This window comes from Pocillopora verrucosa, chromosome 8 (genome assembly GCF_036669915.1).
Source record: "Pocillopora verrucosa isolate sample1 chromosome 8, ASM3666991v2, whole genome shotgun sequence".
In the NCBI taxonomy this organism is placed as follows: domain Eukaryota; kingdom Metazoa; phylum Cnidaria; class Anthozoa; order Scleractinia; family Pocilloporidae; genus Pocillopora; species Pocillopora verrucosa.
The window spans coordinates 2,673,810-2,698,772 of NC_089319.1; the positions used below are offsets into that span (position 1 = coordinate 2,673,810).

General features: G+C 38.8%; 3 protein-coding genes across 3 annotated transcripts; 2 read left to right on the forward strand and 1 right to left on the reverse strand.

Annotated features, from left to right (window-relative positions):
* Positions 1-1,066: 1,066 nt before the first annotated feature.
* Positions 1,067-3,323, reverse strand: LOC131790248 (baculoviral IAP repeat-containing protein 5.2-A). The gene is made up of 4 exons (XM_059107431.2): positions 3,161-3,323; positions 2,980-3,086; positions 2,494-2,611; positions 1,067-1,742 (listed from the first exon to the last, which is right to left on the reverse strand). The coding sequence occupies exons 1-4, from the start codon at positions 3,269-3,271 to the stop codon at positions 1,662-1,664; spliced, it is 417 nt and encodes a 138-aa protein (XP_058963414.1). The 5' UTR covers positions 3,272-3,323; the 3' UTR covers positions 1,067-1,661.
* Positions 3,324-3,392: 69 nt separating this feature from the next.
* LOC131790247 (nuclear protein localization protein 4 homolog) lies at positions 3,393-14,749 on the forward strand. Its single transcript, XM_059107430.2, has 17 exons — positions 3,393-3,491; positions 3,579-3,659; positions 4,310-4,422; positions 5,199-5,393; positions 5,892-5,940; positions 6,748-6,842; positions 6,974-7,097; positions 8,059-8,145; positions 8,583-8,675; positions 9,569-9,854; positions 10,251-10,288; positions 10,705-10,827; positions 11,741-11,812; positions 12,069-12,170; positions 12,782-12,898; positions 13,753-13,867; positions 14,210-14,749. Exons 1-17 carry the CDS (start codon positions 3,480-3,482, stop codon positions 14,359-14,361), a joined length of 1,854 nt encoding a protein of 617 aa, XP_058963413.2. The 5' UTR covers positions 3,393-3,479; the 3' UTR covers positions 14,362-14,749.
* A 1,024-nt stretch (positions 14,750-15,773) lies between these two features.
* LOC136276735 (NACHT, LRR and PYD domains-containing protein 12-like) lies at positions 15,774-21,908 on the forward strand. The gene is made up of 2 exons (XM_066170674.1): positions 15,774-15,883; positions 17,263-21,908. The coding sequence occupies exon 2, from the start codon at positions 18,234-18,236 to the stop codon at positions 20,925-20,927; it is 2,694 nt and encodes an 897-aa protein (XP_066026771.1). The 5' UTR covers positions 15,774-15,883; positions 17,263-18,233; the 3' UTR covers positions 20,928-21,908.
* Positions 21,909-24,963: the final 3,055 nt, after the last annotated feature.

Here is a 24,963-nt window from a genome sequence, read left to right on the forward strand (position 1 = left end):
CTGACAGACTATCCCAGAGAGCTAGTCGAGTAATCTTCCTTTCCCGTCTGTCTGACGCACGCGCAGGCTTGAAATAGATCTCCGGGGTTGAACTGATCATAACATCAGGTAAATTAGTGTTAACAACTGGGTTGAAAACGTAAATTGGCCACCGTAAAGGGTAAAACAGCTGACGTTTCGAGCGTTAGCCTTTCGTCAATCGCTCTGACGAAGGGCTAACGCTCGAAACGTCAGCTTTTTTACCCTTTACGGTGGCCAATTTACGTTTTCAACCCAGTTGTTAACACTAAATTACCTGCTATACTCTCCCACCGACGCAGCACCACAGTTTCTTTAGAAACTTACCCCTTTATTCATTGATCTTAACATCAACTTGATTTCCCGCAGCTTACGAGTAGAAAACCTATTTTCTGGGAATATTTGATAGTGGGATCCAGGAAACAAATAATTTTTGCTATAGCCACATAGCTCAATTAATTAGCTGAGAAAGATATCAAGACGAGTAAATTTTGAATGCTTCATATTGAGAAGTAATTCACCATCTTTTTGTTTTTTTTTCTTTTTTTACATTGGTGTCAGAAAACTGGTGAAAAACCCAAAGGTCTGATTGGACAGGGAGGGAGGGGGGATTCCCCTAGACCCTTCAACTGAATCTCAATCAGTGCTAAAAATAACATGAAACATACTTTTATTAGGGTTGTAAAGATTGTAGCAGAGTTGATCTTCCAACAATCTTCCCCCTGATTAAGACACCTGTTTATGAATACCCAAATCACAAGATCCTAATGAAAATGCCTGCAAAGCCTCTGACTCTTCATCAGTCATCTGAAATAACTCTTAGTAGGAGAGCAGAGTGGGCATCACATCACACTTCACTCTGCATTATGCTCCTGTACCTTACACCATTTCCAGTGATCTGATTGAGATTAAGGGAAGGCAATGGGGGTGCGGTTGGGGATTGAAGTAACCTGCGATGAAGAAGCAACTCATCCAGATTAAAAAAAACCCTCCCTGAGATTAGAAAAAGTTGAAGGTTAACATTCACACCTTTTCAGTCAATGTTGTCTTCTTTAATAGTGAACATGCTACATTATATGGATAACTATATTATGTACAACTCAGGAGAAAAGCAAGCTGAAGAGTGGAAAAGTGAATTTTTCCAGGCCATTCAACAACCTAAAGAAATTGTTCAAGCTAAACCTAAATAAGCAAAGTACAAAGACATGTCACTCTACTGAACTAAACTCTGAAAGTCAGTTGTTTGAAAAAAAGACTAAAAAACCTGAGGGAGTAAGAAAGTAATTCATATTGTGATGATGACAAGTTCAAACTTTATCACATTAAGCTACAAACTGACCATACATGTGTAATTGTAGTTAAAAATTATGAACAATGTTTGGAGAATAGAATGCAAGGCAACAACTTCTTGCTTATCAAATACAATATTAGCTCCTGACACAGAGATTCTCTTAACTTGTCACACCACCCATCCAAAAGGCTATAAAGTATCTCTTGAATCCAGCAAATATTTTGCAAACAATGATTCAGTGAGTCATTCATAATTCACTGAATCAAGGCTACAAGGTGACCCAAGAGATCATCTGCAAAGGAGGCCTCTAAGATACACAGTGATACTAAACAGTCAGGTAAACATCATAAGATTATACAAGCTTTTCCATTTCACTTTGGACATGTTCAGCCAGTTCCAAGAATTCTTTTGTCTTGAGTTCAATGATCTTTTGCTGTAAAGTTAATAAGGAAAAGTTAAATTTAAAAGCTTTTCCTGATATACATGTACAATTGAGGAACAGGTCTTCATTTCACCCACTTGCACAGCATTTGTGATTCATGTGTATAAATGTGCACCTTTCAAAATGAGAATTATAACTCTGTTATTATTGATAGGCATTACAGGTTTTTTTTAATAACATAATGTGATTATTGGGGTTCTCTGAAAAAGAATCAAACTCCAACTGTTGGTTTAAGCTCTGTGTATTATGCATCTAGAATCCTTAGGTGTATTAACCCTGTTCTACAATGCCTTTGATAGATCTACTCAGTGCTATGAAAGATTAGAAACTACAAAATAAATAAAGGGGGTTAGGATAAGTTTCTGAAGAAACTGTGGCGCAACTTTGGTGGGGTTTTTACTGGATAAATTGGTTCAATCAACTGAGTTATAAATGTAAATGAGCCACCGTATACCATTTCTAGAGCTGACATTTTAGACATTAGCCCTGTACCAGAGTGAGGGAGGAAGTGTTAAATCTTGAAAAATCAACTTTAGAATCTCCATGAGATGGCCAATTTTAAAACTTAGTTAATAAAACCAAATTATCCAAAATCAAGACTCTGTTAGCCAGAAGATGAATACTTACTAAATTAATTTGGTGAGGGACCACCTCATATTTAGAGATCTTACATACATCTATCAACAAATTGCAAATTAAGTAAGAAAAATATATTAAGATGAAACTTTTTTCAAATAATTACCATTACGTTCATTTGCCTTTTTGTTTCCAATTCTAAAAATTCTTGCACTGTCCAGTCTTCCTCTTTTTTGTTCAACAACAAAAATTCACATTTCGGAGAATGCTTTCTGTGTTCCTCACTGGAATGGAAATCATTGTTTTTCAAAAAGGGAAGTAACATACAGAAAGAAATCTTAACTTCGGCTGTCAAATAATTAGGAGCATGATTATCAATGAGAAAATGATGAAAATACAAATGAACTAAGCTTAACATGTGAAACGCGTTTCAGAATTTCAGTACCTTAATTTCAAATTAAAATAATTTTTAAGGAACTGTTTATTTTTGGTCTTTAAGTGACACAACAATTATCCTTTCAACTTCGTTTACAAAATTAAAACTCGTTATGATAATATATTAACCTCATCCTTTAGCCGATAACCAACAACTGAACATGTAAGCTGCCTGATATGCATGTCTGATATTCAAATTATAGTCGAGCTTACGTACAATGGATTGTCCTCAGGCTCCCATCCTTCGAGTTCTTTGAGACAAACAAAGCAACGTGCAACATCAACAGAATCATTCGCGCTGTGGAAGAAGCCTGCTTCAGCCATCTGAGAACAGTACAAACGAAGTAATTAATGAGTTTACTGACGTAAAGGTTTGTTTTCTGCAGTGACCTCCTTACCTTCATCGCAGTACAGCAAGATCCCGTTTCTTCCGTAAAGGGCCAGTCTTTGAAGGTCTCCAGGCGATTTTTGAATCTATTCATGTTAAAATCATAAGTTAACTCGGCCATGATTCACAATGGTACACTCTCAAAAGTTTTACACTTTTTGAAAAATGGCGGTTTTAGCGGCAACATCTCGCCCCAGTTCTTCCTCACTTCATTACCCAGCCTCTCACGTTAAATTACATCACTCGGTTACAATTACGCCATGGCGAGGGAAAGTATTATTAAATGAGAGAGAATTTTAAGAGTAAATCCACTTCCTTGAGATAACAGCATGGCTCAAATTGTAAGTTACTGGTCATTCTGAAGTCAGGAATCTCCCTGATAAATGGGTAGGAAATATCAAGCCTTCGTTTCGTTTCTTTTTCTTTAGATTGTACGCGTGCAATCCCGCGAAGGGACTTCAAGGATAAAATGTTCGCAAACCGAAACTATCTCGTCATTCTTAACTAAGGTAAGATTTATTTAACTTGAAATTTGAGGATAGCCTATTGTGAGCTTATCATATAGTTTCAAGTGCCCGACGTCTGGATTTCTATGTACTTTTCAAACTTGATGTATACTCAGTCAATCTATCTGAGCTTAAATTATGGTAGAAAAGTTTATTTGTATGAGGCCGGCCGGTCTCGTTAAGTTGAATGGGGTTACTGATCGAATAATTCTTATTTTACTTAGTTAAAACATGTTCTTGGAAATCTGCTGTTAAAATGGTATTTGACAGTTTCGTTATCTTGTGGGTCTTTCGATTTCATAGCTATAGTGGGAGGATGATGACGCACCATCAGTAACATTTTACATAATATGTACTTTGTACAAAATGTTGCCTTGTCCTTTTGCTGGCAGATACATTTTCTCATACTTTGCTCGGCAGTCGTGGCCATTCAGTACATTTTAACTCTTTCCCTTCCAAGATCAGAAAATCTGTTCTCACAGTGACTAGTGACTTATTTGTGAGCAGTTTCTGAGAATTCTTTTGTGATTCAGACAACATTTCTTAACTTTCAGTTTATTTTGATTAAATTTGAGTTTGAGAGAATTTATTGTGATGGTAAGGGAGGTTTATATTATTTCGATACTTAATGTTCATGATTTTGTATATTTTAGATTGTAGAGGAGCTTTCCCTTCCAAGAAGAGGATGGACACTATTTCTCAATAGAAACAAAACTGGAGAAATAAAGAACTCTACAAGAAAAACTTTAGCTTCACTTGGAATAAGGTATGTCAGTCCTACATATTACTTTAGTGTTTGATTGGATATGATTAGAAGTTAAAATTGTGTAATGGAACATCTTTCAACCAATCAAATACTATCATATTATGTTTATATGAAAGATTAATCTTTTAACCCTTAAGAGTGAGTGGCATCTAATGTCTTCTTAGAATTTGAAATTAGAATATTAAGAAATGCCCCTTTCCACTTAAGACTGTTAAAAAAAAGTGATGCTGATGGCAAGTTGAACATAATGAACCAAGAGCTCAATCAAGGGCTGTCAAATTGTACACATTGCAATCCCTGATGGTTATGCCCTTGCATTGACCTTTTAACCCTTAGGAGTATAGCATCCTATTTCTCCTTACAATATCACCCCTAAATCATGTGGTAAGGTCATGAGAATAAAGAAAGTTATTAGCAGCAAAAGAAGCTGTTGATTTTTACACAAATTCTCCTTGTCAGCACCTTAGGGAATATATAGGGAACAGTATGGAGACTAGCTTTACTGATGTTAGGGTGTAAAGGGTCAGGACCCAATGTATTGTGGTGATAATTTTGATGCAGGTTTGTAACCTGAAGTTTGAAGAATTGCTAATCTATGGAGCTCATAAAGGAAAAGACAGTACAGGAGATGAATGTCTTGGATACCACAAACAGATATGCTCCAAATCACATGGAGAAATTTTGCTCTACTTTGTTGTCCTGTGTAATTAGGAAGATATCCTAGCTTATCAGCTAATTAAAAATTAATGTGTGGCATTTGTTGTGCTTTCTTTTAGGCATGGAGATATGCTTTTCTTGTCTCATGAAGCTTCGCTGGTTGATAATGATATTTCAGGCGTAAATTCTGTTCCTTTGACATCTGCTGCAAACCTAGCAACCTTGGCATCATCCAATAGCATCAAAGAGGATGAAATTGATGTTTATCTTTCCAAGCAAGATGGTCTGATTCACAGAGATCGAGACCCACAACTGTAAGTGTAAAGCAGTGAGAGCCCTAGAAAGAAATGAAAAACTGAAAAAAAATTGCTGTCATAATTTGTGAAGAAACAATAGTTTGCAGCACTGTAACCTTAATGATGGAAAGAATGATAACACAATTCATTACACAAACATCTCATTCATTCTATTCATGTACTTGACAATACAGACTTGAGATGATTCAATTTTTTTCCCATAATTTTGAACCTAGAATTATTCAAAAGCTCAAACATATCATGACAATATAATTTCATAACTTACATTGTTTTTATCCATGGCAAAGTTTCACTATCATAAATGAGCAAGTTATCAGCCATACAGTGTTCTGCAGGAAGAATTATTTCATTATAAAAAGTAAAGGACTTGAAAGCTATAAACTGGGTTAAAATATTTATCATGTGGTTTTGCAGATCACCCATCACTGTATTGATTATTTATTTGATATTACTGTTTTAAGTGAAGTAAGTTAACTTGGATCCTACATTGTTCAGGTGTCATCATAACCCTAACAGCAAATGCATCCATTGTGTACCACTAGAGGTAAGAGGGGCTTAATGATTGTATAGAACTTTCTGTTTTTCACTGGAGAGTAATATCTCTATTTTGCAGTTATGAAGGCTAAAACATTCTAATTATGGGATAAGTCGCTGCAACTTGTCTCTGGAACAGACTTGCTCCATGATTATTGCCTTAAAACGAGTTGCTGTAATCACTACTTTGCTAGAACATGTCACAGTCACAATTCATGTTGAGTGACATGGAAACATTTTGTGAAGATCCTTGTCATTGTGAAAAGTTTAGTTCCAGTGTAAAAGATATTTTCAGATATTCACCATGCCACATGAAGTGCACTTTCTTGTGGACTTTTTCAGTGATTTGTCACAGTGATTTGTCATTTGTATGGTAGTGTGTTTCAAGGTTAGGGTTAGATTACATAATCTTACTGACATCAGTTCAAGAAGCTACATGTATTTGAAGCCTTATATTCAAATTTTAGTTCCCCCATCAAGGTGGACCTTGAATGGTTTACACAAGCTTCACCCTGGGTAGAGCAGCTACATGCTTAATAATTCATGTGAACTAGAAAATAGAACTATATTTTTTGCAACTTTACAAAAAACTTTACTTCTTTGATTACTGAATATTATTTTCCATTATATGGCCTCAAAGTTCACTTAAAAAATGTTATTGAATAATATTCTTTTAGAGTTAAAGATGTAAACCAATTCCAATTTACATTAAGAATGATTTAGGCCCAAGCAAGCAACTAGTACATGTTTGAATAGTTCTGACCACTTCATTAGACAAAGTAACATCAGGGCCTTGTTGTTACATTTTTTTTCTTAGCCATATGATGAAGAGTATTTAAAGAATCACAAACCTCCTATCAAGCATATGTCTTTCCATGCATTCCTCAAAAAGATGGGTGGAGGCACAGACAGGTGAGCTTTAAACAACTAAGGTTAAAGAGTGTGGGCAGAGGTTGGTTATGAGATTGGGCTGACTGTTTTGTCATGTACCCTTGATGTTATACTTCCTATCAGTTTATCAGAGGAGATGTTCTGTATTTCAGAGGCAAGTTTACAGTACTGGAGGATACTAGCTGCAGGATCAAACCGGGATGCACAGAGCATCCACCCTGGCCTGGTGGAATTTGTACAAAGTGTCAGCCTGGTGCTATTACACTAAAGAGACAAGTGAGTCTGTTTGTTGATGGGCTGTCATGGACGGTATCCAGTTACCTCGCCACCAAGCAGACTCGCCACCAGCGAACTCGTCACCAAGGAACGATCTCGCCACCAACGTACTTGCCACCAAGCGAAGTCTTCTCGCCACCAACTACCAATAAAGAGATTAGTCGAGGAGAGTAGGATGTTCGGCTGATAAGTTTGTTCGCTTGTCTGTACTCAAACTTTATAAACGTATGTTGTCGAAAGCACGTTCGAAACTGATAAGTTTGTTCGCTTGTCTGCACTCAAACTTTATAAATGTATGTTGTCGATAGCACGTTCGAAACCGAAGTAAGTTTTTATTCCTCGCATCGAGTTTTGCAATTTCTCCTCGCTTACGTGCAAAAGACAACACGATACGTTTCGATGTCAATGAGTTAGGAACGGAACACATCTAACACGTCGCTGAAGGTCATAATTTAAATACAGACAAGCGCACAAACGTATCGGCCGATTTGAATTGTGCTCGTTCGAACATCCTACTCTCCTCGACTACTTTATTCTAGTTTATCTCTTTATTGGTGGTTGGCGGCGAGAAGACTTCGCTTGGTGGCGAGTACGTTGGTGGCGAGATCGTTCCTTGGTGGCGAGTTCGCTGGTGGCGAGTCTCCCTGGTGGCGAGGTAACCGGTAACCGTCATGGACTACAATGAAAGCTCCCATTGGTATTTGCAGGAGCAGAGATCCTAACATATCACATGCTTGACAAAAACCTTGATAGCTTCAAAACTTACTCTGCACAGTCAGAACTTCCAGGGCAGCTACCCATCCATTTTTTACCCTGTGTCCACTAGCAAGGGTCACTTTCATCAGATGACTGATCCAGTTTCCTTCATTTTTCTTGACGAACAAATTTTGACTTTCTCTCAGCACCAAAGCAGCTTTGTTGTAATTTGTAGAGCAATGTTATTTTCTTTACTTTTTTTCAGGTTTACAGACACGTGGACAACATCCTTTTTGAAAATCCCTTTATCGTGGAACCATTTTTAAACTACTGGAGAAAGACCGGAAATCAGGCAAGCAATCACTTCAGATCTTAATGTTGTAAATCTGTATGGAAGGCAAAACTACTTTCAGCTTGGGTGGGGAAGGTGCATATTTTTGGTGCTATCCCGCTCCCCACTCCCATACCTACGGGAATCTTGTCCTCTCCGTGGATTGTCATCTTTTGGCCCAGCGATACGACTAACAAACATACAAACATGACGATCACTTAGGTGCGTTTAGAAATGTTTCATTCTAGCGAGTGTGATACGAAAGAAAAATTCTAATAGCCCCGTAAGGAGAATTGAGATGTACCATACTCGTTCACAGATTTGTCGAAAGTAAATGTAAAGCGGTTGCAAAACCAAGGATGACGAAAGTCTCTGCCTCCAAAATTATATCTGTGGCGGAACACTGAACAGTTCCAGAGATTTCCTGTTACAACTCCTTTGCCATTTTCCGTTTTTAGAGGCTGGGATTCCTGTATGGCCGTTATGAGCTCCACAAGGATGTACCCCTGGGAATACGAGCTTCAGTGGCTGCCATTTACGAACCCCCACAGGTAAAAATATCTTTAGTAATCTGCTTCCTTTTTCTAAAGACCACCACCCATTTCACCTGCCAAACCATAGTTAATAGAGTAGAATGGTTAAGAAACCTCGCAGATTTCATAGTTATGCGTTTAAAATTCGTGAGAGTGCTAAACGGTGTTGAGAACTAATTATAAGGAAATCTTTCTCAGGCCAATTGGATACTTTTTGGCTTTTTCTAGTTTCGCATTTTGCTTTTAGCATTTTTCTTCGGCAATGTTATTGCCAGAGAAAAAAAATGGTTTTTTGATGTAATTAATCAAATGTTTATGGTGAAGAATAGTAAAACTCGGCACAATAACTCCTGGCCCCTTTAAACATTAGTTCTCTCTTCCCTTGATAAAAGTTTGAGTAGCACGGGAATAATCCTTCAGAATGATACAACGGGGCGTGAACGTTGCAGTTCTTTGATAATAGTCAGGAATTATTGTTGATGGAGTCTCTGTACATGTGAAGTGTAAAAACAGACATTGATCTTTGCAACACCATCTTAATTAATCTTTGGTGCATTTTTGTTAAGTTGTGCGACAACCACCAGTGGTCCCCTCAGTTGTCCTCTGTAAAACTAAGGGTTTTCGAATTTACCTAAATACCGCCAAAGTACTGTGTGGGAAAAAAAAACATTGAGATGGCCTTCTTCTCCACAACAATTAAGTCAACTTCTTCACAACAATTGTGTCAACTTTATTTTATATTTACAGCCGTTATTTCAGCTGTTTCATTCTCGTGGTTTCCTCTTGTTCATGAACTTGGTCCTGGGAGCCTGTTTATGCAGAACATGACAGGACCACGAACACGGCACGGTTTGACCTCGTGTTCCGCCTATGCATGTTGTTTAGTTTCTTCGTTTTTTTTTTCTTTCTAGGAAGGCACTCCAGACAGCATTAAGCTCCTTTCAGACCCCTCCGAAGCCATAGTTGACAAGCTGGCTGCTGATCTCGGCCTTCAGAAAGTCGGCTGGATATTCACGGACCTCGTCGCTGAAGATGTAAGAAAAGGCACAGTGAAGCATCTACGGGATATAAACACACACTTTCTTACAGCTGAGGAATCCATCTTGGCAGGTCAATTACAAAATCAGCATCCATCACCGTGTAAATTATCTTCAAATGGCAAGTTTGGATCAAAGTTTTCCACCGTTGTTGTGTCAGGTATGAGTTAGAGTCCATTTTCAAAATGATATTTGGGTCAACAAAGCTGAGCGAAAAGCAGTTGTGATAAGTGTAACCCCTGCTATAATTGAAGTCCTGAAAGAGTTAGACAGAATGAATATCTGCTCCTAGGATTATCCTTTGGGGTTCTCTTTTTTGTCTTACCTCTGTTGTCCAGTGTTTTATTTTCTTGTCAATTTTTTTTGTTTTCATTCTTGCCACCTGATAGTTCGCTATGTCGTAATATTGCTTTCCTTACTAAAACTTTTCTGTTCCCATAGTTTAGTTCAGCTCGCCACGGATCATCAGATCTGAGATTAGTCACTGTCGCGTGCATGTGACTACCGACAAGAATAATTTGACAGCATTTCTACATATTTTTCTTAACTTTCTTAGGTAACACGGATAATCAAGTTGGTTTTGATGGTTTTCAGGTATCGTTGTTTTATCATATTTCGTGCTAATTTAACAAAATGGGAACAGTTCTGCCTGCAAGCAGTCTATGCGATCGGATTCCGCCACAACTATTTGTAAGCGAATCGTGTCATATCTACAGCGGTTTTACGAGAATCACGGACAAGTACAAAAATACAACAACATTTTGAAACAACAAAAAAACTTAACGGCAGTTCGTAGCCAGAATAATTTTTGAATAATTGAACCATTTTATCATTTGACCATCCTTTCTTTCTCTTCCTACCGTGCGCCGTTTGCTGGTCTTTGTTGGCACCTTTGCGTATGGCCCTCGTACGTCCTTTTTTATGTTTTTCACTAAAGCGCGCACCAGGCCCCACGAGTCATAGTTTAATAATATCTACTCAATATATGTTTCACCTTGTACTCCCCTCAGGTGTCCAATCAGTGTATGGCGTTAGTTCGTGACGACTGCCTGGTACCTACTATAGACGAACCAGGTCTCGGCTACGTCCGGGAATCTTCGAGCGATCAATATGTCCCGGATGTTTTCTATAAGGTGGGTACCAAGCACGAGCTCCATTGCGACAAAACTTAGTCCGTGACGGTTTATTTTTCTGTTTGTATAGGTAATCACATGATTTCGAGTGCAATTTTGAGTAAATAACCACGAGTAAATTTTTTAAAGACTAACAAAATTGCACGAGCCCGTAGGGCGAGTGCAATTTGTGTTCTTTGAAAAATTAACAAGTGCTTGTTTATTCCAAATTGCACGAGAAAAATACGAGATGGCTTATCATAATTAAGTATGAGCAAAGCGCGCGCACCAAGTGCAAAAATAATTTATTCAAATCGTGCGTTCGTTCAAAACAACCACGTACGATCAAGACAGTAATACGCAATGATTTCTTCACCTCTTTAAGGCGCAAATAAGTTCAAAGTCCGGCTAAACAGTTCAAGGAATTGTTCAGTCTGTGTCCGAATCACTTTCGATGAAATGGAATCGTCGTTTCCGAGGTTTTGCCATGTTTGTTTTTAATTTTGGCGTTGGATCGCTCGAGCAAAGTGTTAAGCTGGGTCGGCTCGTAATTTTCAATTTCCTTGGCAATTCCCTTCTCCAAACACCACTTTTTCCAAACCGACAACCAAAAAGCAGTGCTTTTTACAGTGTTTTCGTTGTTTGAGCTGTTTTTCAGCTGCGGTGGCGAAAGAAAACCTACTTAAAACGCCGGCCATTGTTTCGCTCGCAAATTTTCAAATTTTGTTGCGACATCTAAGGCTCGCATTTGATTGGCTATCTGTGAGTTTCTTTGATTATTGACCAATCAGATGTCTGATTTGTTACTTTCTTTGCACTGAATTAACCCTCTTCTGCACTGAATTACCTGAAAACTGCATTTATCTTAACCAATCAGAACTGAGTAATTTGTCCATGTATGTTATTTGCTTATTTATTTGTGTTGTATTTCCAGACTGCTGACTCGTACGGTAATGAAGTGACTCTTTTAGCTCGCCCTATGCCTATAGAATATCTGTTAGTTCAGGTGGGTACATTTCACCTTTTTTGTGTAATTTTGTTTTTGAATTGTTTTCCTTTATTTGGCATGCTATTGGATGAATAACATGAGTTACTTAAAACAAGAAGCTCTTAAACGTGTAAGTGAACATACTGTGGCATGTTTCTTTTTCTTAGTTTCATAGTTTAGATCTCTTTGTTTGTATGTTTGTTCCATTTTGTTGTTTGTCTTTGCTGGTATGTTAAGTCCTCTTTTTTTAAATTTATGTTTTTTTTTTCTCCAGGTGCCGACTGCTTTTCCTGTAGAACCTCAGTTTACTTTCTCCAATCAAACTCAGGGAGAACCTTTTCCGCTAGAGAACCGCTCAAGTATGGGAGAAGTTCAGGTAAAAACGTTATGAGCAGTTTTAATACTGCAAAGGTATCCCACATGTGGTTGAAGTTATATAAACCCAGAGAATATGGTCTGACATTTTAACTGTTTAGTGCTGATTGGTGATGAGATACGGAGAGGTGTCCATCAAAGCCGGTCACCGGTGGTCTACCGCTACATATCAGACCTCTTCCGTCTGTTCAGCCTGTCTATGAGTTTCGCCTTAAGCCTCTTTTCCGGGTACAGCCGACTGTTACACTATCGGCAGCCGCACCTGGAAACGTGATGAGAGTACAGTACTTTGACTGTTTACATCACGAAGTATCCAACCATTGCTATCCACCGTTGCTATCTAATTGATATTGCGACGGAAGGCGTGCATTCAAAAATAGCGGTAAAATGGACAAGAACAGCTCACAACGAGCCATATCTGAGTTGCTCGGGGGCATCGTTATAAAATGTGGGCCCATTTGCTCTAACTATATATTTGCAGAGGTGTTTAGTTTCATAATAAAGGTATTTTTCAACCGTTGTTTGCTATGTGAGGTAAAAATTGTACTTATCTATGTACTTCAGTGCAATTCGTGTAATTCTGTGTTTTTTTTTCTTTTCCCTTGTGTGCAGGATTTTCACGCTTTAGTGAGATACTTAAACCAGTTCCCTCCTGATGAGTTCCTACCTGCTATGTCCAATTTTCACCTCTTGGTTTTTCTGGCAACTTCCGACATGCTTCCTTTAAAGGTAATGTTCTTGTGTTGGCTTCGAGCCTGTGATGAGATCACAGCTAATGAATTGCAACGAGATGTTTTGTAGCTAAAATCTGGTTTTGGCGTCAAGTCGATTAACAGTAAAGGGAAGCTTTTAATTCTGTCCTGAAAAAACCCAGGGCGAAAGTTAGTGTGAAATCTGATTTAAGATCTGAAAGCTTTTAAAGAAAGTTCTGTCGAATTTCTTTTTGTCCCGAATATGACTATTTGACGCTGTGAAAAGAATACAGAAAATTATCCCAAAAAAGGCTTTTAAACTAAGCATTAGAGATACAGATAGCAATTTAACCGTGGGTTAGCGCTAATCGGCCTTCGAACAACTGGGCCCAGAACCATAGCAACTGCAAAAGGCAAGTGGAACATACAGAGGCCACAAGATAAGCCAGTATGAACTGGCGTGATGAACACAATGGCAAGCTCTAAGCAGGAGGAGGATATGGCTGTAAACTTGATCAGAGGATTTTGACCACTCACAATGCAGCTGAACCCTTAACACCCTAAAATAAATATGCATATTCTCCATACTGTTCTGTAAACATTTCCTAAGATACCGACATGGAGAATTTGTCCAACAGTCAAGAGCTTCTTAAGTAGGTGATCAGCTCCTTTATTCTCCTGACCTTAATGTTTGATTCAGGCGTGATGTGGTAAGGAGAAATTAGATGCCAGTCACTCTCAGGGGTTCAAGGGTAAAAAAGCCTGAATTAATTTGTAGCTCGTACAACGGAGGGAAAAATCAGCCTGGCTCGATTCTATTACTTTTTCTCGTAATAAATTTATGTTGAGGTTTTCATGTCTAACTTTCGTTGATAATTTATGTTGTGGCAGGATCACCTAGGAGATCTGTGTACGGCGATCAGAAACAAAGATGCTGAATTGGCTCGGCGCTGGAGTAAAAGTGAACAGTGGTGCACAGTGATACAACTTATGCAAGCTGCAAATGGTAAAATGATTCCCTCAATATCTTTTTTCTTTAACATTATTTTCTGTCCCTTTTTTTTTTGTTTGTTTGTTTTTTTTTAAGTTTTGTTTATTGAATTCACCCAACCTCAAGAGAGAGGGTCCATACGCTGGTATTGATTGGTTAAGTTTTTTTTACTAGTTCAACAACTATTTTTTTAACAGTACAATGTTAATAAAATTGGAACCAAGCGCCTGCAGTATATTCTTTTTTTTTGTTTTGTTTTGATTAAAGTAAATTCCATATTGTTATTTTATTTTCCCTTTACAAATTAAGATATCATATCAGGCATCTTTGCTTACGGTTAAAATATTTCCTACCCAGCCCCCTCGCCAGAGCCACGAGGATCAGGGGACGTGGACATGGTTGATATGTCCCATTCCCCAAGTGGTGCAGGCTGGTCGTGCAAGCACTGTACGTTTATGAACCAACACGGACACGAGAACTGTGACATGTGTGGCTTGCCTCAACACTGAGAAAAGTGATTAAAAGTTTGTTGGAAATCATTATTGCTAAAAGTCAAGATGAAGCTGCAGGACAGACAACAAGGCACAGAATTCAGATAATTGTCTAGTTCGGCTCCGCTGAACATATTTTGGCTTTTTGAGAAATTCCGCTAAGAACGTTTCTATTTTATCGCCAGCGGAATTGTTAACGACACCGTTGAAAATACATCTCTACTTCTCTACACCATATTTAACTGAAAAATAATTTCTGATACAGCGAAACAGCGCGTGCTGAAACCAATGAAGATATTTCAGACGTTCATCTACTGGTGTGGTGCTCTATACAGTGAATGAAAGGGTGTGACAGAGATGTTTTGTGGAACCAAATAAAGCAGTCATCGTTTCTGAGATTTGGAAATGTGTGAATTTATTGGATTATGCGCATGATCACAAGCTGTACTCACAATCTAGAACATGCTTTACAATAGAGCATTTAAAGATTATCAAGTCCTTTGAATAGTTTGGACTGGACTAATTCTAGTGTCTGGCTATGTCGAGTCTCGTTATCGGTGCCAATCCACTAAATTAGTGGAACCCGTACTCCATCTTAAGGATGTACTAAACTGCTCTAGTTCCCCCATCCACTGCATTGCCCAGACAGGAAACCTGTAAAATTTAATTTGGAAATGAATTTTCTTCACCATATGGCATGAAAAAAAAAAAAAATGATCTGGTTTACCTTGAGCGTGACCATCGGCTTTACATGATACAAGATTATGAGGTCTCGTGAGAACATTGCGAAATAATTCCTTTATTTCTCCTTTTTTCACACCCGTGGTTCCTTTCATTTGAAGTAAATAATCTTTCAACAACAACAAAAAACGCCATCTTTTTTTGGCGTTTTTCCAGGCGAGTGAAAGCAAACGCGAGGGGGCGCGAGGAAAGGAGCGGCTTGCTTCTTCAAACTGCTTTCTTCGCGCTACCTCGCTCCACACATCCGCCTCGTGCGGTCTTCCGCTTTCTGCAGTTACGTAATCTTACGTCAAAGGTATCCATGGTTACTGTAGTTCTAGTCTTGCTAGGCCACGCTATCCGACAAATCACGCGATCTAAGCGTTTGAAAACCATCAGAAGCAAAATCTCACGAAAAAACTACTGCAAGCGGAGCCAGTACTCTGTGATTAATGTGTTCAGTAGAAATATAATCTCCACAAAAGCGTTTAGATGTGACGGAAACTAATGATAGCGCAGAGTAAAAGGTTAGTGTTTCGAAACTGAAAGTGTGAGCTAACCGAACTCCCTCCTTGAAATTGTCTGCGTCATTTGGCAATGAAATCCGCTTGAATATGAGATTTCATTTTAGGCCACAAATGAAAAAACCTTTATCTCAATTTCTTTCTATTCTGATGATTGCTGAGACATCGCAGTCTGACTGAGCTAAATTAACGCATGTTGCAGGGAGCTGATTACCAGCTGAAATCGATCTGCTTACATGACCGCAAAAGAATTGCAAGTGGGCCTCCGAGTGAGAGCTCCAAGTCAACCTTTGGAGGTAAGAGTTTGTGGATTTTATTCCATACATATTGAGTTGAGTTTCAGTTTAAGCACGTTCTTTCTGTTGATTACATCTTGTATTAATCACATTAATACGACCTCAAGTGAATCTACGCTGCGCTAGCAAGCGTTTTGCCCTCCCAATTTTCTTTCGGAAGGTAGGGGTCGGCTGCTTACAGGCTAAATTAAGCATGAAACTTCAAAAATACGTTCTTAAGGGTGAAGGAAATCGCTCATACAGTCGAACGATCGGTTAAATTTTACCGAGTTTGTCTAAATCATTCGACTAAAATCGGGTCATGTAGTTGTGCAACGACTAAAATCTAAGTCTTGACAAAGTCCCAGCTAATACGCGACAGATCGCTTATAAGCACGACTCGATCAGAAACTAACATAGCATTAAGATTCAGATCACGCAGGAGTGCTAACCAATTCGGTATTTAATGTTTGTGAAAAAATCGCTGAGGTATTTTTAGCTTATGTCAAGTTAACGAGTCTCATTCTTAGCTTCGTGTGAATTGTGCTTCGATAATTTGTTTATCTGCTGCCACGTCGTTCTCGCGAGTCTCTACCCACATAATAGATGGCAATCGAATTGTGGAATAAGTTATATTATAGGAGTGTAAACAATTTATTTCCTGAATGTAAAAGGAGAGTTGTCGTGAGGACATAGAACTTACCGTTGATCGTGATAAGCTGAAAACGATAAGCTGGAAACCACTCCGCTTCACGTCGTGGTTTCCTACGCTTATCTCGTGTTCTCCCAACCTCCCGCGTATTTACATCAGGCTATGTAAACACGGAAACCATTTTACATTTCTTCATGATCATATAGATTGTTTTGGTGGGATTCTGAATCCAAAGAAATTCTTTTTTTCCCGGATGCGATCAACCTTTAACTTCTCATTACATTATTTCAATATTTGAATACATTGTAAAACACGCTGGTGATTGGAATTAGGAGGCTATCAGCCAAAAGGCCCGGAATGCTGCCCAAAATTCCCCTAATTTGTATGCATGGAAAGTGTCTGACCGGCTAGAAGGGAGAAGTTTTACTCGGATCTCTGTAAGAAAAGGCTCATTTGATTTTCACACTACGTAATATATATCTTCACGATCACAGCCATATGTCACGCTTTTTTAATGTCACGCAAAAGTAGATTTGAGAAGCAGTTGGAAGCAATTTCAAAGAACAATCAGTGTTCCAGAGGTATTTAAAACTAATTTAATGTAATACCCTTGCTAGCATCGAGATGTAACGAACATTTTTGGAAGTGTAGATAAAAAGTTGAGATATTAAAATCGAACATCAAACTTACTAAAAATTTTGTCTGGGTCAGTTGGTTTTGAAATCGGATATCTTATTCATTCTACCAGTGCTGATTCAGGGAGACTAACGAACAAGCAGCAACCAAATTTCTTGGTTAAAGAGTCATTGACCTTTGCTGAATTAACGATCCAGTATTTCTTCATGGCCACCGCTGCAGCACCTTCGTTCCATTCGACAAAAGAGACAACCAACTACGCCCGCTTATGCAGGCTTCTGGTGGGTGTCAGTGCCCATATCTTGAGAGAGACATTTGACAAAAGGCGTCCGCCAGGAAACCTGGATACAGTTTTGTCTTGTCCTTCGATTTATCGATTGCTAAAATTACTCCGAATTAAAAAAGTACTCAACCCTTCACAATGGGACAAACTGTACCCCGCCATCAAGTCTTCAGTTTCTTCCAAAACTTCCAAACTTTTGGCCAGTCGTTTTTGCTTTGTTTTGTATTTTTATATTTGGCATTCTCCATCAAAAACTGAACTAAAAAGGTTATTACCTTCTCGCAGCCTCTTCGCCACTTTGTTTTGTTACACTTTCGTGACTCTCCAAGCAATCAAATTACTTTCATCTATCTACAGTCAATTTAAACTTTTTGTCCTCAATCTTAACTTTGTGCACTGTTTGGAGTTAATTGACTTGTTCTCAGCCAATGAGCGTTCCGAAATGTTTGCATGTATATTATTAAAAATGAAGTAATTTAACATTTACACCAACTCCTTGCTAGGCTTTTCTAATTTCTCGGTCAGAATTTGATGTCAATTAACTGCGAAGGGACTCAAAATTAACTTAAACTTTTCGGAAAGCCTTATTAAAGGAAAACTCAGCTAGCGTGATAACCAATCGCGTTCCAAGTCAGGTAGGTCAATGACTCTTCGTCGAGCATTGAAAAAGTTCAGACATGTAGGGTTTATGAAAATAAATACAGGTAACGGTTTTCTTTCCAGCTGTTGCAGAATACTCCGATGCGTTGAAAGAATCAATAAAAAGCCAAACCGAGTACTTCGCTCAGGCCTCACCAACCATGTCTAATGTGAGAACAGATCACATATTCACCAACATTCTCATGCAACATGGAAGAAAGCCAGTCAAAGATCTTGATGCGAAAAGAAATGAACGCCTTCGCCAGTACGGTCAAATCAGTGGAAAGCAAATTAAAAGCTCTCAAGAAATTTTCATCCCAACCGATGGGAAACACCCAGAGTCTGTTCTTGTCACTGGAAAGGCAGGCATCGGTAAAAGTCTGTTTTGTCAAAAGCTGATCAAAGATTGGGCTGACAACAAATTGTTTCAATCCAGAGCAAACGCAGAAGTACCTGATTTTAAGTTCGCATACTTGCTCACGTTCCGTCAGCTTAATCTACTTGGGGACGACCCTGTTACCTTGAAGGATATCTTAAACCGATCTTCAGTGCTAGATGACCACTCAAATATCGACAACTCTATATTTGAGTACATTCGTCATCATTCCGAGGAAGTTTTGATTATCATCGACGGGTATGACGAGTGTTCACAACGAGAGTACATCGCTAGTGATTCGGATGAAAAGTACCCAAATAACGCCAAAGAGGAAATGCCAGTAGCAGCACTGTGTGCCAAGCTTATCAAAGGAAAAATACTAAGAGGTTCGGTCGTCATAATCACTTCAAGACCTGACGAATCTGACGAAATGAAAGCCAAAGAGATCTATTTTGATAGATACGTTGAAATTACAGGATTTTCCGAGCCACAGGTAAAAGAATACATTGAAAAGTATTTCAAAAACAACGAGCGAATGAAAAACATTGTAATGGACCACATTACAAAGAATGTCAATCTTGTCAGCTTTGCCCACATTCCTGTGCTCTGTTTTCTTATGTGCTCCTACTTTGAATATACTCTACGGCAACCAAAGAAGAATAATCCTCTCCCGGTGAAAACAAGTGACCTTTATGATGAAGTGGTCAACATGTTCGTGCAAAAGCACAATAGAAAGAAAAGAGCCTCTCTCGAAGAGACTCTGGATGAATTATCAAAGCTGGCAGCTCAACTTCTTATGGAGAAAAAGTTTCTTTTCCTTAAAGAGGATTTGAAAACTTTGAACTTACACGAGCTTGAAAGTCTGTGTGCAAGCGGTCTTCTTCATTGCGGTCCTCCTTTCAGAAAATCTTTTTCTGTGACGACTAAACATTTTTGTTTTACACATTTAACTCTCCAAGAGTACTTAGCGGCTCGTTGGTTTGCAAAGACAAGAAAAATCCCCCCCAGAGATGTGTCTACAGAAGTAATTGTATTTATGTCCGGTATTTTGTCCAAGCAAAAAGACAACGAATTTGAGGAAAAGTTGATTATCAACAAATTTCTCAACGAAGTCTCATTTCCAAGTAAAGGCGATAATGGGCTTTTAATTTCTAAATGTCTCCTACAATACGAAGACATCGAGTTTGCCAAGCGAATAGTAAAGAGATTTCACGACATATTCTGCATACGCAATGGATGTTTCGATCTTTGTGGCTTCGGGTGGGCCAATGTGGACTGCACTGCTGTGTCTTTTGCATTAAATGTTTTTGGTGCACTAAATGCAGAGAACGAATCTGAATGGAGTAGAATCACCAAACTTGAGCTGAGTTGTCGGAAGGTCACAGATGCCGATGTTTCCAGTCTATGTCAAGCATTACAGACACCAACATGTAAAGTCACCATGCTTTCTCTGGATAATAATCAGATCACTGATGCCGGTGTTGCCAGTCTATGTCAAGCATTACAGACATCATCATGTAGAGTCACCACACTTCTTCTGTGTGGTAATCAGATCACGGATGCCGGTGTGGCCAGTCTATGTCAAGCATTACAGACACCAGCATGTAAAGTCATCGAACTTTATCTGTATGATAATCAGATCACCGATGCCGGTGTTGCCAGTCTATCTCAAGCATTACAGACACTATCATGTAAAGTCAGCGAACTTGATCTAGGTTATAATCAGATAACCGATGCCGGTGTTGCCAGTCTATGTCAAGCATTACAGACACCAACTTGTAAAGTCACCGTACTTCAACTGAATGAAAATTGGATCACCGATACCGGTGTTGCCAGTCTATGTCAAGCATTACAGACACCATCATGTAAAGTCTTCACACTTAATCTGTATGGTAATCAGATCACGGATGCCGGTGTTGCCAGCCTATGTCAAGCATTATGGACACCAACCTGTAAGGTCATCGAACTTTATCTGAATCATAATCAGATAACCGATGCCGGTGTTGCCAGTCTGTCTCAAGCATTACAGACACCAACATGTAAAGTCACCGAACTTCATCTGGATAATAATGAGATAACCGATGCCGGTGTTGCCAGTCTATGTCAAGCATTACAGACACCAACATGTAAAGTCACCGAACTTCATCTGGATAATAATGAGATAACCGATGCCGGTGTTGCCAGTCTATGTCAAGCATTACAGACATCATCATGTAAAGTCACCGAACTTCATCTGGATAATAATCGGATCACAGATGCCGGTGTTGCCAGTCTATGTCAAGCATTTCAGACACCAGCATGTAAAGTCACCGAACTTTATCTGAGTAATAATCAGGTAACCGATGCCGTTGTTGCCAGTCTATGTCAAGCATTACAGTCACCCACATGTAACGTCACCAAACTTTATCTGTGTGGTAATCTGTTAACTGATGCCGGTGAGAACCATCTAAGGTATATTTTGGAAAAAAAACTGTCATAGTTACCTCTTGTATTATAAAGAAGACATTGAGTTATAGTTCTAGCTTTAGACGAAATTTTAAAGACACAGGGTAAAAAAAGACAATGCCAAGAGTGAGTTTTGAGTAAACGCTTAAACGTTGTAAACGCACTATCTTTTTGCTGTTCTTTAAATGCATTTATCTCTTAATTTTGCTTAAATTATAGATTCGCATGGATAATCACAAGATTTCAAGTACAATTTGGGATGAATGAGTACGAGTGAATTATTCGATCGCTAACCAAATAGCACGAGCCCGCTGGCACGGTTGGAATTTGTCGTTTTTGAAAAATATACGAGTGCTCATTTATCCCAAATTGTACGAGAAAAAACATGTGATTATCTGTTGATGATGTTCATGCCAAAATTAGACTATGTTTTCCTCTTAGTCGTGTTTATTTCGTGTCATGTCTTACCGGCTCGGCCGCTTACCTTTGTGCCAGAGTAGTCAGGGTTTCCCAGATAGAACTTGCTTTGAGCTTTTACACGTCCTGTCACGAAAAAACCGCGCGTTCGCTTCCTTTGTCAGTTAGTTATAGCCTTGATAGCAGTAACCAGTACACCAGGGGCATCACGCTTGCAATCTTCCCTGCCTCTCTTACAAACTGTTGCGTAAACTTTTCTCGAATATTTTTCAGGGCTTCCGCTTTGAGCTCTTCAATGCTTTCGTTTCAGCCGTTATTGGAAGCCCAAGACTTCCACACGTTTAGCTCGTAGTTTGTGCTTTGTTGGGTGTTTTCATTCTTACCACTCTCCTTCAAACGCTGAATTTAAAAAAAAAACGTCTCAACTTTTTCCAGACCTGTCCGCCATTTTGTTTTGTGGTACTTTCGCGAATTACCTGTCAATCAATTTGATGTCAACTTTCTGCACTATCTGGGAATAATTGACGTGTTCTCGACCAATGAGCATGCTGGGATATTTTTGCATATTTATATTACTTCAGTTTCTGACTTTTTAACATAAGATATTTTGTCTCAGTTAAACATTTGAAAAGATTGTTGAACTGAAATGTATTTCTAATTTTTTTCATGATATGATAATGTTAGAATGAACTTGACGCTTAGCTAGAGATATTTATTCGTGTTGAGTAAATAAATCCCTGTTTTCAGGGTGCATTTAAAATTTTCAGCATGGTAAAATATTTTAAATTCTCGGCAGCAGGTATCAGTGATAATGGTGAGATGGACGTTTTCCCATCTGACAGCTTTGAATTTATCCCTATCAGGATTTAGCTTTTTGAACTATTAAAAAGGCAACGATTGTGTTTGTTGTTTCTACACGTAGTTGTATTAAAAAATTGTGAAGTGGTTGCATGACGAGCTTTGAACCACTTGATCCTTTTATGCAAATGAGCTAATGCGAGCTTCAATCTCGCACAAAGCTCATTTGCATAGTAACCAGATACTTCTGACTCACACAGGCGACTTCCAAATGATAAACTAACGAGGTGTGAATTAGTTGTACGAATGCCTCATTCTTCCGGAGACGTCAATCAACTGTGCTTTTAATCATAGAACCGATCAGGAATGCGCAAAATTTCACAAAGGCATTTTTACAGGATTTCCGAAATCTCCACCAAGTTTCCAATCAGACCGTTCGTCCCCAAAAGAAACGTTTTCTTGAGAAAAATGTTTAAAATCAATTATTAAAAAGTATTTTAGAAGGAAATATTTTGACTGCTCGATTAAAAGGTGAGCGTTTTCAATAAAATGAAATAAGCTTTGATAGATATTTGTATTCCTTTGTTATAGGTACTTTGTTGTCAGTAACTTGAATTAAGCAGACAACACTGGAACTAAATAGTTACATTAATCAACAAAAAACTAAAAAGACAGAAACGATTATATTTTTTCCTAAGCGTTTTACTAGCAATCCATGATTTCGCAGTTATCCATAACAACATTCTATTTTAATCAAAATCAATATGTTGACCAGGTATTTCAGTTCTGGAAGTATGGTATGCGACCTTTTAATCCCCGGTTTGCCGTTGTTAAAGAGATATTTCGTTACATGTTGCGTTACTCGCGCTTAGTTATACATTAAGTTGTCATTCGAGACCTTTTACACTTGTAATAGCAGTCTAGTGTCAGATCGAAAAGAAAAATCGTATCGTGTAGTGACTGTAATCGTTCGGATCGTCATCGTAGAAGATTAAAGTTTGGAACAGTCAACTATTCTGTCGTTCTGTCTACACCGTATTCGAACGTTGTAAAATCGATTACAACAGCCGTAACGACTCGATAAAACGATCGCGCCTCTCTTTTTGCCTCTCTTCAACTACCCTTGCTTTCTTCCTTGCCTTCCATTGCTTTATCTTGTGTTTCTTTATATTCTTTAACTTCTCCTGATAAGCCGCATCCATAATTCAACTAAATTGAGCCACGTTTGGAAAGGCGTAAAAGCTGTTTGAAGGAGTTATTCGCATGCTGATATGCTTGATCAATCTATAACATATTTAGCTAATTAATACACGTAGTTAAACTTTGGAAAGCAAGTTTCCATAGCCAATCAAAAAGCAACTTAAAAAGCTGCTAATAGAGCTTGCATCTGTAGCGCCCTCTGTTACAATATGACTTCGAAAATCTACCAGTTTTCGTGCCATAAATGCGAAACCGTTTCAACACAAGCTTCGCTCTGAAACAGCACCTAGTTAAGTCGCATTCAATTAGAACTTCACCGGAGAGAATAAGCTTTGTGAGTGAAGGAATCGAAGCGCCACTTCCAAAACCACAAAGAATAAGCAAGAGGGCCGAACCGTATTGTAACGATAGTTAAACAGGCGGTCAGGTACCAAAACATCAACTTATATTTAACCCAAGAACAGAGCTACAATTTACTGTGCTAACAACATGGCCGACACACGAGGAAGCTGTTCCCAAGATGCCATGCGGCCGCAGGAAGCTCAATGCTTCATGTAAGCGTACTCGTTACACGTATCACGCTTATAAAACATGGAGAGAAAGTATGCTGAAAGGGATCAACAATGCCCACCACCCAAGAACGCGAGGTAATTTTGAATATCATACGTCTGTATATCATGTTTTACATGTTTGTGTGAGCGTCGCACGTAGTGGTGCTGTGTTTTGAGGAGCTTGAGGTTGCCATTGATTTCACTCTGTTCTTTAACATACAGCAAAATGGTCTAAACAGGAACAGTGTAACAGTGTACTCGGTCAAAGACACCAGTCACTGGAGAGCTCCTATATTCCATACCAGTACGAGACGGATTTCTTTCAAGATGTTTGAAATGAAAGCAATCCGATCTGCGTTAGTGGAAATACAGAAAGCACAGGCCTGGTGCGTTAACAGAGCCATAAACGATGATGATGAAAATGAGTTGGACGACATCAAAACGGCCGAGGACGCCATTCATGCAGCTATTAAACGTGCCAGAATGACCAGAAAGCGTATATCGTCATTCGTGCAGAAGCCTGTTACACGTCAGTTGCGAGAGTCGGCTGTCACGAGAGTTCGAAGTGGTCTGGTGGCCGGACATGTATGAGAGCAGTGGCTTCGGCAAAATGTCATTGCAGTATTACATTGGGAAAGTATTTCACTCGTGAACCACTAAACTGGGAATCCCCTCTGAAAATTTCGTTATGTTATCTTTACATGCTCAACCACAACTTCGGCATAAAGTTGATTTTACACGGAATGACTTATTCGTGTCACTTAGCGCGGACAATACTTAACAAGGACACTGCGGGCAAGTTTTCTCAGCACGCTGCTTCAACAAAAATAATGAGTGCAGGTGGTCGTCAAAAATTATATGGTGTAACATCACTTTAAGCTGTTAGAATATTTTACATTGCAATATTTCATTTTGTTGAGAGTTATTACAAGTTTTCGATCAATAGCTTGTTTATTCCACAGCGCGTGTACGAGGGTAGTTCTGAAAGTGCGTGAGTCAGACGTAACAAATTTCGAGAACGTGGCTCGTGTCGCTCGACGCAAACGGAGTCACATTTACATTTATTTTATTATAACTTAAAGCGGACACAATTTTAAGACACAA